Source organism: Nicotiana tabacum, chromosome 16, assembly GCF_000715075.1.
Source record: "Nicotiana tabacum cultivar K326 chromosome 16, ASM71507v2, whole genome shotgun sequence".
In the NCBI taxonomy this organism is placed as follows: Eukaryota; Viridiplantae; Streptophyta; class Magnoliopsida; order Solanales; family Solanaceae; genus Nicotiana; species Nicotiana tabacum.
The window spans coordinates 31,622,067-31,635,832 of NC_134095.1; the positions used below are offsets into that span (position 1 = coordinate 31,622,067).

A 13,766-nucleotide genomic window follows, 5' to 3' on the forward strand; every position below is an offset into this window, starting at 1 on the left:
TAACTAATGTATAACCAATAGATAACTAATGAGTTTAACTTTTTATATTTCTAAAGATTCAAACTGAGGGTTCCTCAAGTTTGGGAGACTAGGAATTCTCCCAAAAGTGATCATATTCAAGAAGCCATGGATAATCTGCCGGTTAACCCATTTTCTATCCGTATTAAATATGGGTTAGGTCGGATAATTTATCCATTTTTGCATTCCCATTTTCGACCTGCTCATATCCGATCCGACCCACCTATTTGCCACCCCTAAACCTAAGCAATACATATTATGCAAATACAGCAACATAAGAACCAAGGATATGGCTAAAACATTGAAGAACTATAACCAGATAAACCTTCCGCCTTAGATGTGGTTAGACTCTATATAGTTACCTCTGACCAGAAGGAATCCATTCTACAAACCAATTTTCATCACATGCCATACTATCACTCTACAAAAATGAAGCAAACTGAATATGACCAACAACTAAAGAGCCTAAATAATAATCTGACAGATATCCTTCCTCCCCAACATGCATCTAAACGACACTAACTTATGTATTATTCTTAACAAAAGCCACTAATAGTTGCCTAAATGTCATGAAACCTCAACTAGAAGCCTCGGTTACCATAGAGTGGGGCAATGGTATCCATGGTTCAGTTTTGCCACCTCAAAGAGACCCAATATCTCTGTTCAATCCTACTCTAGATGATTTCTTTCCGTATGTAGATAAGCTCTTCACTTATCACATAACCTTTTGCTTACCTTTTGTCAAAAGTGCTAATGCTAAACTTCACGTTATCAAGCACTACCAACTATTATAACATGGGTGGGATGAGATGTAGCCTCTCTCCACATAATCCCACCATCAACATATAGGAGCGGTCGTCTACCATTAGCTTCATTGCAAGTTGGGAAACAAGACAAAGATAATTTGAAGCATGTAAAATATCTCTTTCTGGTATAAAATGAAGAATGTAAATTCTACATAGATATCAACAAAGTGTTGATCACATACTTGTCTATCCCTGTGCTTTAACTCTATTGCAGATAAATTACAGTCTTAACTCTATGAATAATAGCATGGGATAAGTTCAGCAGAATCCCCAGAAATACAACATTGAAATACAGGAGATAATAAATCCAACAGTATTACATCATGTTCAAGCCAAAATACTAAAGACATGCAGAATAGTTTTCCAATTTTCCTCCCCCTAATAAGTCAAATGCCACCTTAACACGGTCCTCTTAGCATTTTAAATAACTTTCAACCAGTGGCGGAGCCACATTGAAGCAAGGGATGTCAAGCGACACCCATTCGCCGGAAAATTACACTATTTTGCTAGATAACTTTTTTTATTTTATGTATATTTACTATACGTTGACTCTCCTTCACTTTTCGATATATCTAATTATTTATATTATGACACCCCTTGATGAAAATTCTGGATCCGCCACTGCTTTCAACTCCTCTCACTTACCATAAGTCTACCAAATCTCAATTATGAAAATAAATAGAAGTTCCAAAGCTGAAGTCCAAAACCATGAAAACCTAGATCATGTTATAGGCTTGTGTTCAACTCATCTTCAGAAGCAAGGAGGAGAATAAACTCCATGAGGTATCTCAAGAGCGTCAGAATGAAATGATACTAGAACACAAAATCAAGAGTCTTACTTTTGTAAGTTTTCTAATAAAAATGTAGCTGGAAAAATAAAATAACAAGTTTTTAATATTTAAGATTAGATTAAATCTTCAACGTACATATGCATAGACGAAGAATGAGTACCATTACTTTGTGTTGGTCTAGGTCGGCCTCAACATAACCAATACTAGCAATAAACGATGATCAGGTGGGGAGCCTTGACTAAGGATAAACCTCAGGAGTTGGAAGAGAGGTTATCGTCTATGCGAGCCTAGAGGAGTAGTGGGACGCGAGCGCTATGTCGACGATGACGGCGAACTGTATAAGGGAGGTGGCAAGAGAGGTGTTATGGGTCTCGAAGGGTTACTCTGGCGGGCACAAATGCGACTAGTGGTGGAATGGAGTGATCCAAGGTAAAGTGGAAGCGAAGAAGGCGGCGTACCTGAAGTTAGTAGGGAGCACAGGAGAGGAGGAGAGAGAAGCGAACATGGAGAGGTATAAGGTAGCTAGGAAGGAGGAGAAATTGGTGGTCACAGAGGCTAAGACTATAGCGTTTGGGCGTCTATACGAGGAATTGGGAGACAAAGGTGGGGATAAGAAGTTATTCCGGCTGGGCAAGGGGAGAGAGAGGAAGGCTCAAGATCTGGACCAAGTGAGGTACATCAAAGACGATGACGGTAGAGTATTGATGGGAGAGGCTCAGATTAAGCGGAGATGACAGACTTACTTTCATAAACTTCTGAATGAAGAGGGGGACCGGGATATTGTGCTAGGTGAATTGGGGCATTTTGAGAGTCACCGAGACTTTAGGTACTATAGGCGCATTAAGGTTGAGGAGGTTGTGGGGGCTATACGTAAGATGAGTAGGGGAAGAGCAACCGGGCCAAACAAAATTCAGGTAGAATTTTGGAGGTGTGTGGGTAGAGCAGGCTTGGAGTGGCTGACTGGACTGTTTAATGTTATTTTCAGGACGAAAAGGATGCCGGATGAGTGGAGGTGGAGTACGATGGTACCGTTGTACAAGAACAAAGGAGATATCCAGATTTGTAACAACTATAGGGGTATCAAGTTACTAAGTCATACCATGAAAGTTTGGGAGAGGGTGGTGGAAGTGAGGGTGATGAGGACGGTGTCTATATCTGACAACCAGTTTGGGTTCATGCCGGGTCGTTCAACTACGGAAGATATAAGAGGTTAGTGGAACAGTTCAGGGATAGGAAGAAGGATCTACACATGATGTTTATTGACCTGAAGAAAGTGTATGACAAGGTCCGTAGGGAGGTTCATTAGAGATGCCTGGAGGCAAAAGGTGTGCCGGTTGCTTACATTAGGGCGATTAAAGACATGTATGATGGAGCTAAGACTCTGGTTAGGACAGTGGGAGATGACTCAAAGCATTTTTCGGTTGTTATCGGGTTACATCAAGGATCTGCGCTTAGCCTGTTCTTATTTGCCCTGGTGATGAACGCACTGACACATCATATTCAAGGGGAGGTGTCATGGTGTATGTTATTTGCTGACGACATAGTTCTAATTGATGAGACGTGAGGCGTTAACGAGAGGCTGGAGGTTTGGAGACAGGCCCTAGAGTCTAAGGGTTTCAAGTTGAGCAGGACTAAGACAAAATACCTGAAGTGCAAGTTCAGCGCCGAGTTGAGGGAATCGGGCATGGACGTGAGGCTTGAATCGCAGGTCATTCCTAAAAGAGGCAGTTTCAAGTATCTTGGGTCGGTTATCTAGCGGGATGGGGAGATCGACGAGGATGTCACACACCGTATATTGGTTGGATGGATGAAATGGAGGTTAGCTTCTAAAGTCCTGCGTGACAAGAAAGTGCCACCGATACTCAAAGGCAAGTTTTATAGAGCGGTGGTTAGACCGCCCATGTTGTATGGGGCAGAGTGTTGGCCAGTTAAGAACTCACATATCCAGCAGATGAAAATAGCAGAAATGAGGATGTTGAGGTGGATATGCGGGTCCACTAGGATCGATAAAATTAGGAATGAAGATATTCGGGAGAAGGTGGGTGTGGCTCCTATGGATGACAAGATGCGGGAAGCGAGGCTCAGATGGTTCGGGCACGTGCGGAGGAGAAGCCTAGATGCCACGGTAAGGAGTGAGCAGTTGGCTTTGACGAGTACGAGAAGAGGTAGAGGGCAGTCTAAGAAGTATTAGGGAGAGGTGATCAGGCAGGATATGGCGTAGCTTCAGATTTTCGAGGACATGGCCCTTGATGTCGAGCATTAGGATTGTAGGTTAGGGGGTAGTCAAGCATTTTTCTACTCCGTAACAGGTGTGAGGCTAGTCTGATAGAGTTTTGTCTTAGACGGCTAGCGGTTAATGTTGTGTTCACACTATTCTTCCGTTTTTCATAATTCCGGGCCTTATTTACTGATTATTGTTTTTGCTTTTCATCTATTTTCTGGTGAGGGTATATCAGAAACAGCCTCTCTACTCCCCTGGGTAGGGGTAAGGTACACCATCAATTGTTGTTTTACAGGGTAATTGTTGTTGTTGTAACCTATACCAAAAAGCCATCAATAACATTAGGCATCAAATCTTTTATTCTTCTTTCACATATTTCACTTTGATAATAAAAGGTACAAGAGGAGATGGTAAATGAAGAAACAAACTCTTCCTATGAACTAAAAACTGTATACAAAGAGGGGAAATTCAGTCTTGTGGACCTATTAGATGGTGGAGTCCTATTTCATCTATTCAGTAGGATTATTCTCAGTCAATTAAGCTAGATCCAATTGTAAAAATCCCACATATGGTGCAAAGCATAGAAGGAAGTTACAAACAAATTATAGCACAATTAGGACCGAGGTTTGAATAACATATGATAGTATAGCATAGAGTAACTATGCGGCAACTGTAAGAACTCATTTACGAAGCAGAACGTTGAATTTGCATCCTCCATGCAGTACCACACACCAGAATGGCCATCAACTTCAAGGCTACCAAAACAACTATAACTTACATTTCTATCGCTGATGGCATATTGTGGAGCAAAACTTTTGAAGGTAGGAAGCAACAAATATAAAAAAGATGCCTTGTGGCTATCTCTTTCACTTCAAAACTTTGAATCCCCTATGAAATGTCATTCAAACCCATTGGTTTGAAGAATTCTTCACAAGTTTGTAGGAGTAATTTACCACAAAATATAGGAGCTGTTAATTAACATCACTCAAGCCACTCTACAGCAAATCCATATCAAGGCATTGTATTAATCAGGGCAACCAGTCAATAATAGGGTCCATGCTAAGAGATGCATCAAATTGTTAGTGCTATGCAGAAGAAGTCTTGTAGCTAAATCTACAATATGTCTTCCACGAAAATGACAAAAATTGAATTCAACCTGGCTTGGTTGCATGGTCAACATCTTGATGTGTCCTAGTCATGTTAAGACTCAAATCCTCTTCTATTCCTACATGTCGACCTTTGTACCAAAAGTAGAAATCCTCTTCTACACCCATTTTCATCAATGTGAGGAGATACAGAAGAAAACGGTCAAAGAGTCACTCTGGAAAGCAGCTGATTCACAGACACAGCAACAATGTTCTCTTTGTCAGTGTATTTTTGACTCTCTAATGTTATCTACTAATGTTTGAGACTCGAATCCCCTTCAATTCCCAAATGTCGAACTTTGCGCCTGAACCAGAGAACTTCCAAAATCCTAATCTGAACTAGCTTAAAAGAAAAAAGTTCAAGTTTTAGTTATTAAAAACGACACTACCATTTCATCAATGTAAGAGAAAGAGGAGAAACCTATCAATGAGGCAATCAAGAAACAAGAATTGACAGCATGTCTACAAAGTCTTTTTTAAGATAAAGTTGTCTCTAAGCCAAAGTAGATCAGTAAGGTTTCATATGCTGCGTCCTCTAATCATATTTGATGCATCTATTATTTTGAATTTGTCTAATTTATACCAGATTCTTCTTTTTGAAAATTTTTACTTCTTGAAAAAAAATTAACCACAAGAAGTGTCTCCACATTTAAAACTAAAATCAAAAGAATTCAAGTTCTTCCTTTTCCCTTTTAATCTTATAAAAGAGAAGTGACATTCATAAGGAGTATACAGCGATTCTTAACCAGATCCAATCCTTGGGATAACACAAAGGAAATGATATTTTTATTTATGTTAGCTAGTGAAATAGAGGGGAGCGGAACCATAAGCTAGTGTATTTCATTTTTCCTTCTTTTTTCATCATTGACAGGATGCAACCTCAAGAAAGTAACCCTAGCTCATTTTGTTTTTCCCCCTAATTTAAAAGGGCTAATAAATTAAAATACACAATCTTGAGGTTATACATGGATCTATTTCTTGGACCGCAAGGAAGGGAACGGCTATACATTAATCTAAATAGAACCCATTACATCTAAGCTTTGTTTACTATTGATATTGCACCTAGTTTTCAAAGCATGCAGCGATATCCATTAATGTCTCCTATGATAATCCAAAATGCGGAGCAGAGTGTTGACTAGTCAAGAACTCACACGTTCAGAAAATGCAAGAAGCGGAAATGAAGATGCTTAGAAGGATGTGTGAGCATAAGATAAGATTAGGAAAGAAGATATGTGGGACAAGGTAAGAGTGGCCCTCATGATGGACAAGATCCTTAAAGCGAGGTTGAGATGGTTCGGGCATGTGAATAGGAGGAACACAGATGCCCTAATGCGGAGGTGCGAAAGGTTGGCAATGATAGGTCTTAGGAGAGGTAGAGGTAGACCGAGGAAGAACTGGGGAGAGATGATTAGACAGGACATGACACATCTTCAGCCCACCGAAGACATAACCCTAGATAGGAGAGCTTGGAGGCCGCGGATTAGAGTAGAAGATTAGCAGGTAGTCAAGCGATTTCTCTCTTTTTTTGCGGGAGAGCAGTGGTTCTAGTTTAGAGCACCCTCTTCTCTTTATCAGTATTAGTATTATTATCCTAGTATTATTATTTTATTCCTCAATTTTATACAACTGGTGTTTCTTTTATTTCGATTATCTTTACTATTTTGCTGGCAATAATTTTCTTTGTTTCAGTATTTTCATCATAACTTTTTTACTCTTGTATTTTTTAAACCTATTTTGAAAATTCTTTTCTTGAGCCAAGGGTGTATTGAAAACAACCTCTCTACCTCACACAAGGTAGGGGTAAGGTCTGCGTACACCATACATTCTCCAAAACCCACATGTGGGATCACACTGGGCATGTTGTTCTTGTTCTTGATAATCCAAAATGTAAGAAATATTTTTTCTTCTTAGCAGTTTTGGCAAAGGGAAGCGGCAGTGCTGAGGCAACAACTACAAAACTTGCAAGAGAATCATCGGTAAACTTTCTTGTTCTTTATCACATATATTTCTTCTCTCTGCTAATAACTTGTTCAATGACCTATAGAATAAAAATAAGGATATTTTTGTGTATTAAGCAATTCAGGTATTTTCTTAAATTGAGCTCATGTTAGTCCACGATAGCTTTTGAGATGTTTGAGCAAAATTATTTCAGAAGAAAGTACCCCAGTAATTTTCATTGAGTTCCTACATCATAGGAGTCAAATTGTTTCACAAGTGGAAATTTTCGTTGTTAGAATTGTTTTATTATTTGGGCCCTTAAATCTATTTTGTCTGCTATTTAAGTTATACAAGGAGCTTATATAGTGACTGAGCTAGAACGGAAGAGTAGAGAGACACGAGTACTGTGTAAAGTAATCCATAAAAAGCATGACTTCTGGACCTCGTTATGGAGAATAAGGGATGGGAGAGATGAAAACAATGATCCACTTTCTGATGCCCACTATCAAGTTCTCAGTCTAGTAAACGGAATCCCAAAGGTTTCTTTGGAAGCTCAAGAGGTCTATGACAAGGTGATCACCTTACCAAAGTAGTCAAAAGCAAAAAGTGCTAAAGTTCGTTGGGCTTTAAGATTAAAGTGCAATCGAAGTATGGGTTTTAACGTACAAAAGCGCTAATAAAAAAATGTAAAGCAAGTAAATGTAACTACAAAAAAAAAAATTAGTTCTTTGTACGAAAGAATGGAATTAGGTTGTATATATGAAGTAAAAGTCATGTTAAGTAAGCTCAGAAACCATTTTAAACTTCTTATTTAAATGAAAAACATAGTTTTATGTTTTTAATGGCTAATTTTCTTATATTGAACTTCTAATTTCTTATTGCTTTTTTTTTATAATCGTGGTGTCCGGGCCAGCTTGCGTGCACCTCGACTAATTCCACGGGATACCTGCCACCTCCCACCAGCAACAGATACCAGGTAACTCTGTCCACCAAGGCTAGAACAGATGGGAAGAAATCACCTAATGTTTTGTCTCTGTTGGGAATTGAACCAGAGAACTCATGGTGTTCAACCCACTTCATTGACCACTAGGCCACACCCTTGGTGCAGCTTCTAATTTCTTATTGCTAATCGCTAAAAGTTCATTCATAAGGCTTTCTTAACAATTAATATAACTTTGTCAACTCTATTTATTGTCTAGTGCAATGCTCTTAAAGATGGAGCTCATAGGTGAAGAAGCACATATTATAGTACCTACACTAAAGTGCCAACCATGGGAGGTGAATCCCACAAATTGGATTTCACTGAGCTTCAAGACTTAACTGCGCCTTAAGCAAGACTTTAAAAACCCTACACCTGACATTGTTCATACTGATCATTGAAATATTCAACAAGAAGATGGAGAATAAGGACAGGGGTTATTTATGGGGCTTCACAGCTTGTAGGGAAGGAAAGATAGTTTACAAGTGTATTATCTACTATATCTTACTATATGCAGATGACATTTTGTGTTATTACCGAGGCAAATCAGCTCTACTATTGTGGTCTCAGGGAACTCTAAGATTGATGAAGCGAAGAGCATTAAATAGCTGGTGGAGATCCATAGTTGCAGTATGGGTCCCATCATAAGATGACTTATCAATACTACCGCTGGGTGCGACTTTCAAGGATTGTCAAAGAAAAAAAACTGATGGTCGAGAGAGTCAAAAAGAGACTAACAGGCTGGTAGAAGAAATACTTCTTGAAAAAGTGAGATAGACACAGCGATCAAGAGAAATTTGCTTAATCTGCCAACTTACTATGTATCCATATTGACTATACCAGTACGATTTACAAAGACTGCAATATGAAAGAGAATGTTGAGAACCAAAAAGAAACTAAAGGACGGTAGAAGTAATACTTACTTAAAAGGGAGAGAGAGACCATTATCAAAGAGTAATTTTTCGAATCTGTCAACTTACTATGTACCAGGAATCATGGCAAAAGGTTAAAAAGTGTAAACGAATCTATTATGGGACACGATAGGGAGATGGAATGTTCATAGAACTCAACTAGGGAAGTTGACTTGGGGGTTTCGCATGGAAATCAACCATTGTGGAGAGCGATCATAGTTAAAAAGTATGTAGATCAAGTGGGATAATTAGGACCAATCAGATTATCCATGCTATATGGAGTAACTCTATGGAGGATATGGTGAAAATGTGGAGAGATTCTATGGATGTGTCAAATTAGAAGGGAGGTAATGAAACCAGAATCAATTTCTGGAAATAGAGACAATGTAGTCATATTCTTTTATGTTAAGTTTTCTGATCATATTCAATACTTTCAGCCAGCAGAGATTAACACTCGTCCCAATTATAAAGAATGAGGAAATTCTATAGAAACTACATTTGAGTGAAGGATTGGACGATGAAACAGCTTAATAGTTTGCTTACATTACCGTACAAGCAAAAATATCATTTATGGACAAAGGTAGCTGGAAACAGGAAAGGCCAGAAAGATGTTATGTTCATAGTGAAATCATTTTATAATGGACTGCTAAAGAAAAGGTAACTTCCCTCACTCTTCAATATGGATCCCTACAGCATTTGGGAAGCGTGCTTTTAAACCGATAGTAACACAAGGAGCTATCCTAACAACAAAGAATTTGAGAGGAAAATGGACAATCCCTGTCACTTTGTGCTTCATGTGCAAATAAGCAGTATTTACATAAGGGACGTACTGTTTTTAGATAATGTATGGTGTCTCAATCAGTATTGATGACCGAATGCTCTTTGCAGGGATTTGGATACATATGGGAATCTGCCCATAATATCAGTATATTATTGAATTCATCAACAAAGTAACTAGGTTAAATGAATTATTTCCTCCATTACTCTACTTAAACTATTTAACACTGATCTTTTGAATTGAGAAAAGGGAAAAGAGAAGAATGGAGATGATGTAGAGAAAAAGAAAGGGAGAGCAGATTGTTACTTTCCTGTGATGGAGTAAGGAAATATAAAAGGAATGTGTATCAATTGACACTAATTCCCTTAATAGTTATTTTGTTAATAATCCTGAGTTTTCTTTTAATGCTACAAAAGTTTCACTACAGCATGTCTTGTTTTTCTTGGTTTCACCCACTTTTGGACAGAACATTGTGTTAACGAACTTAATTCCCTCTTCCCTCCTCCCTTCCTATTCCTAAAAACCCATTCCGAGCAAACAAAAAAATTAAATTACCTACTCTTCTTTCCTCTGATTTACATATAGTGTTCATCGACTTAGAGAAGCCTTACGATAAAGTGTCGAGGGAGGTTCTGTGGAGATGTTTGGAGACTAGAGGGGTTCCAGTTGCATACATTAGGGCTATTAAGGACATGCATGATGGAGCTAAGACTCGTGTGAGGACACTGGGAGGGGACTCGAAACACTTCCCAGTTGTGATGGGGTTGCACCAGGGGTAAGCCCTCAGCCCATTTCTATTTAACCTGGCGATCGACGCACTGACGCGCCACATTCAAAGGGAGGTGATGTGATGCATGTTATTTGCAGATGATATTGTACTGATTGACGAGACGCGAGGTGATGTAAACAAGAGGTTAGAGGTTTGGAGGCAGACCCTGGAATCTAAAGGTTTCGAGTTGAGCAGGACCAAAACAGAATACTTGGAGTGTAAGTTCAGTGGTGCGACACAGGTAGTGGGCCAAGGCGTGAGGCTTGATTCACAAGTCATCCCTAGGAAAGAAAGTTTCAAGTACCATGGGTCAGTTATACAAGGGAATGGGGAGATCGACAAGGATGTCACACATTGTATTGGGGCGGGATAGATGAAATGGAGGCTCGCTTCCGGTGTTTTATATGATAAGAATGTGCCACCAAGACTTAAAGGTAAGTTCTATAGAGCGGTGGTCAGACCGATTATGTTGTATGGGGTGGAGTGTTGGCCAGTCAAGAACTCTCATGTCCAAAAGATAAAGGTGACTAAAATGAGAATGTCGAGATGGATGTGCGGGCATACCAGGTTAGATAAAATTAAAAATGAAGTTATCCAGGACAAGGTGGGCGTGGCCCCTATGGAGTACAAGATGCGCCCTATGGAGTACAAGATGCGGGAGGCAAGACTTAGATGGTTCAGGCATGTGAAGAGGAGAGGCACAGATGCACCGGTGAGGAGGTGTGAGAGGTTGGCCTTAGAGAGCCAACGGAGAGGTAGAGGCAGGCCAAAGAAGTAATGGGAAGAGGTGATTAGGCAAGATATGACATTGCTCCAGCTTACTGATGACATGACCATGGATAGGAAGGTGTGGAGGTTGAGAATAAAGGTAAAAGGTTAGGTAGTCGAGCGATGTCCTTGTTTGTTACAGTAGCTCTAGTACATCACTTAGCGTCTTTCGTGTATTTTCGTCTTCCTAGACTTTTGTTATTACTTGTTGTTGCCTTCACTTCGGTTTTCTGATTGCATTACCTAGTGTTAGTTTTGTATTTTTGCTTCGGCTTTCCGATTGGTTTTCTTGTTATTGCCCCTTCCCTTTATCTTTCCTGAGCCGACGGTCTACCAGAAACAGCCTCTTGTCTTCTTAAGAGTAAGGGTAAGGTCTGCGTACACACAACCCCCTAGACCCCACTTGTGAGACTACACTGGGTATGTTGTTGTTGTTGTACTCTCTTCTTTCCTCTCATTTCTATCTATCTTTCAATCCTAAAGTTCTATTAGTACTTTGCCTCCTAAATTATATGTTGAAGACCTTTCCATTTCAACTTACTTCATCATTTTGGAGCCCAGAAGTCAAGTTTTCATTTGAATTAGTTAATAGTTGACTAATTCTAAATGTTTGTTGTCATTTTCTAAATGTTTGTTGTCATTTCATTTAGTTTATAGTTTTTTTTTTTGATAAGGTCATTTAGTTTATAGTTACGGAAATGAAATAGTCGACTTGTTTTTTTATTGTTAAAAAGGTTAACTTGTCTCGTTCCTTTTTCTCATTTCTGTTTTTTATTGCTTTAGGCAATCCCTAGGTTAACCACCAATTTCCCTAAAAAAGCTTTTGCTATGCAAGAAATTAAGGGTTAAACTATCAGCCACCTTGCTAGGAAGTGCCACTTGATAGCTGGTAGCATTTTCAGTTTTCAAAATAGCAGATGAAACAGAGATATCCACTCTAGATCCTCCATAAGAAGGTTATATCTGTAAGTGCTAACAGAAAGGACATTCAGAGATTATTTGAGGTTACTGGTATTCCAATCAAAATGATGAGACATTCAAGACCGTGAGCATAATCCTTACAATGTCTTACTATCATCCCTCACATCAAGGCGTTAAAGTATCAAGCAGCACCCAGTATCTCTTATCTCTCATGATTAGAAGTATTAGCATGGACTTCTAAAGCATACTACATTTTGCAAAATATACCGCAGTGAATCATGCAATTTACTGAAGGATTCTATAGAGGTATTTACACTATATAAACTCAGAAACCGCTCAATGTAGGGGAGTGAAAATCCGATAATAAAACCATCTCAAATGGTGTTATAGATTTAAGAAGTGGTAAGTCACAATTGTTAGAAATGGGATGTATATCTAAGTTATATCAGTCAAGTATCAATTTTTATGTTGAAGTATATCTAAATCATAGTCAGTCAGGTATCAACTTTTCTGTTGAAGTCGCGTGTTTGTTAACAGTTTATTTCTGCACTATAGACAAATGATGGGTGAAGAGCTTTCTGGTCTGAGCGTCAAAGATTTACAGAACTTGGAGAACCAACTGGAAATGAGTCTCCGTGGTGTCCGTGTGAGAAAGGTACGAAACTTCCAGATCCATCAAATGTGCACTATCTTATATGAACTAAAGAAGAACTAACTCAACCTCTCATTTCTACAGGATGAAATTCTGATTGATGAGATACAAGAACTAAACCGAAAGGTCAATCAACATAAAATGCAGTGACTTTTGTTTTCAATTTGTTCTAAAAAGGATAACTTTTAAAGAAGCTAAATTAACTTTTTTCCTTGCAGGGAAACCTCATCCATCAAGAAAACATGGAACTATATAAGAAGGTAAACCTAATTCGTCAAGAAAATATGGAATTGTATAAGAGGGTATCCATGTACATCACTAAGAGCTTTCACTGCGCTTCAAGAACAATTATTTCCTTCCATATTCATATACCAAGTAAAAAAGTTTCACCATTCTACTTAGAACTCTAGCAAATTGTTTCTACATTTTGTGTTGAACTTACAGGTTTATGGAAATAGAGATGCAAATGGAGTGAGCGGAATAGCCCTTGCTCCGAACAGTTTAAGCATTAATGAAGACCCCCACACTCCTGTACATCTCCAGCTTAGCCAGCCACAGCAACAAAACTATGGCACATCAGGAACTACAGAATTGGGGTAATTTCTTATTCATATTCTTTATCTGGAAGCACAATGGTAGCTCACGACCTTGATCATTGACTATCATCTAACTGGAACATGCTGCAGGCTACAGCTGCATTAGCGGGAAAACCAGACTCGTAAGAGTTTTGAGTTCTCGTGTTGAAGAAGCAGCCGTGCTTACAAAGTTATGTTTCAATTAGTAATGGTAGTAGTGGTAGAGAAGCAGGGATGTCAGGAAAAATCTACCGTTCATATGGTTAATGTCAGCAAGTTAGACAAGTGTGAGGTAATCCCTAGCACAGCTACTTAAGTCAAAATAACAACAAATAAAAGAATACATTGGCACAGTATCTCTAAGTTCTTTATCTTTCTCGACACTTGATGCTTATGATGTGTATGCATATATGCTAGGATTATAATTGATTTGACACTTCTGAAATAATTGTAAATAGTTGACAACTTAAAACAGGAGCAAGAGCGAAGAAATG

General features: G+C 38.8%; 1 protein-coding gene and 1 long non-coding RNA gene across 24 annotated transcripts in view; one reads left to right on the plus strand and one right to left on the minus strand.

Moving 5' to 3' along the window:
* The window catches only part of LOC107797082 (MADS-box transcription factor 23-like), a 46,186-nt gene that overhangs the window by 25,875 nt on the left and 6,545 nt on the right, over nt 1–13,766 (plus strand). For 2 of the 7 annotated variants that reach the window (XM_016619941.2, XM_016619940.2), the window contains exons 4-10: nt 6,896–6,957; nt 7,833–7,895; nt 12,601–12,700; nt 12,782–12,823; nt 12,916–12,957; nt 13,142–13,293; nt 13,384–13,628. In XM_016619941.2, the coding sequence (XP_016475427.1) occupies nt 6,896–6,957; nt 7,833–7,895; nt 12,601–12,700; nt 12,782–12,823; nt 12,916–12,957; nt 13,142–13,293; nt 13,384–13,399 (477 nt within the window). In that variant the 3' untranslated portion in view covers nt 13,400–13,628. Of the gene's footprint in view, nt 1–6,892; nt 6,958–7,832; nt 7,896–12,600; nt 12,701–12,781; nt 12,824–12,915; nt 12,958–13,141; nt 13,294–13,383; nt 13,629–13,766 lie in introns of those variants that run through there. The other 5 variants (XM_016619943.2, XM_016619942.2, XR_012699973.1 and 2 more) reach the window with 4 other exon arrangements.
* The window catches only part of LOC107797083 (uncharacterized), a 42,116-nt gene that overhangs the window by 12,442 nt on the left and 15,908 nt on the right, over nt 1–13,766 (minus strand). For 6 of the 17 annotated variants that reach the window (XR_012699980.1, XR_012699979.1, XR_012699977.1 and 3 more), the window contains exon 3: nt 13,140–13,390. The exons of the other annotated variants lie outside the window; for them this stretch is intronic. This is a non-coding gene — a long non-coding RNA (uncharacterized LOC107797083). The remainder of the gene's footprint in view (nt 1–13,139; nt 13,391–13,766) is intronic. 17 annotated transcript variants of the gene reach the window in all.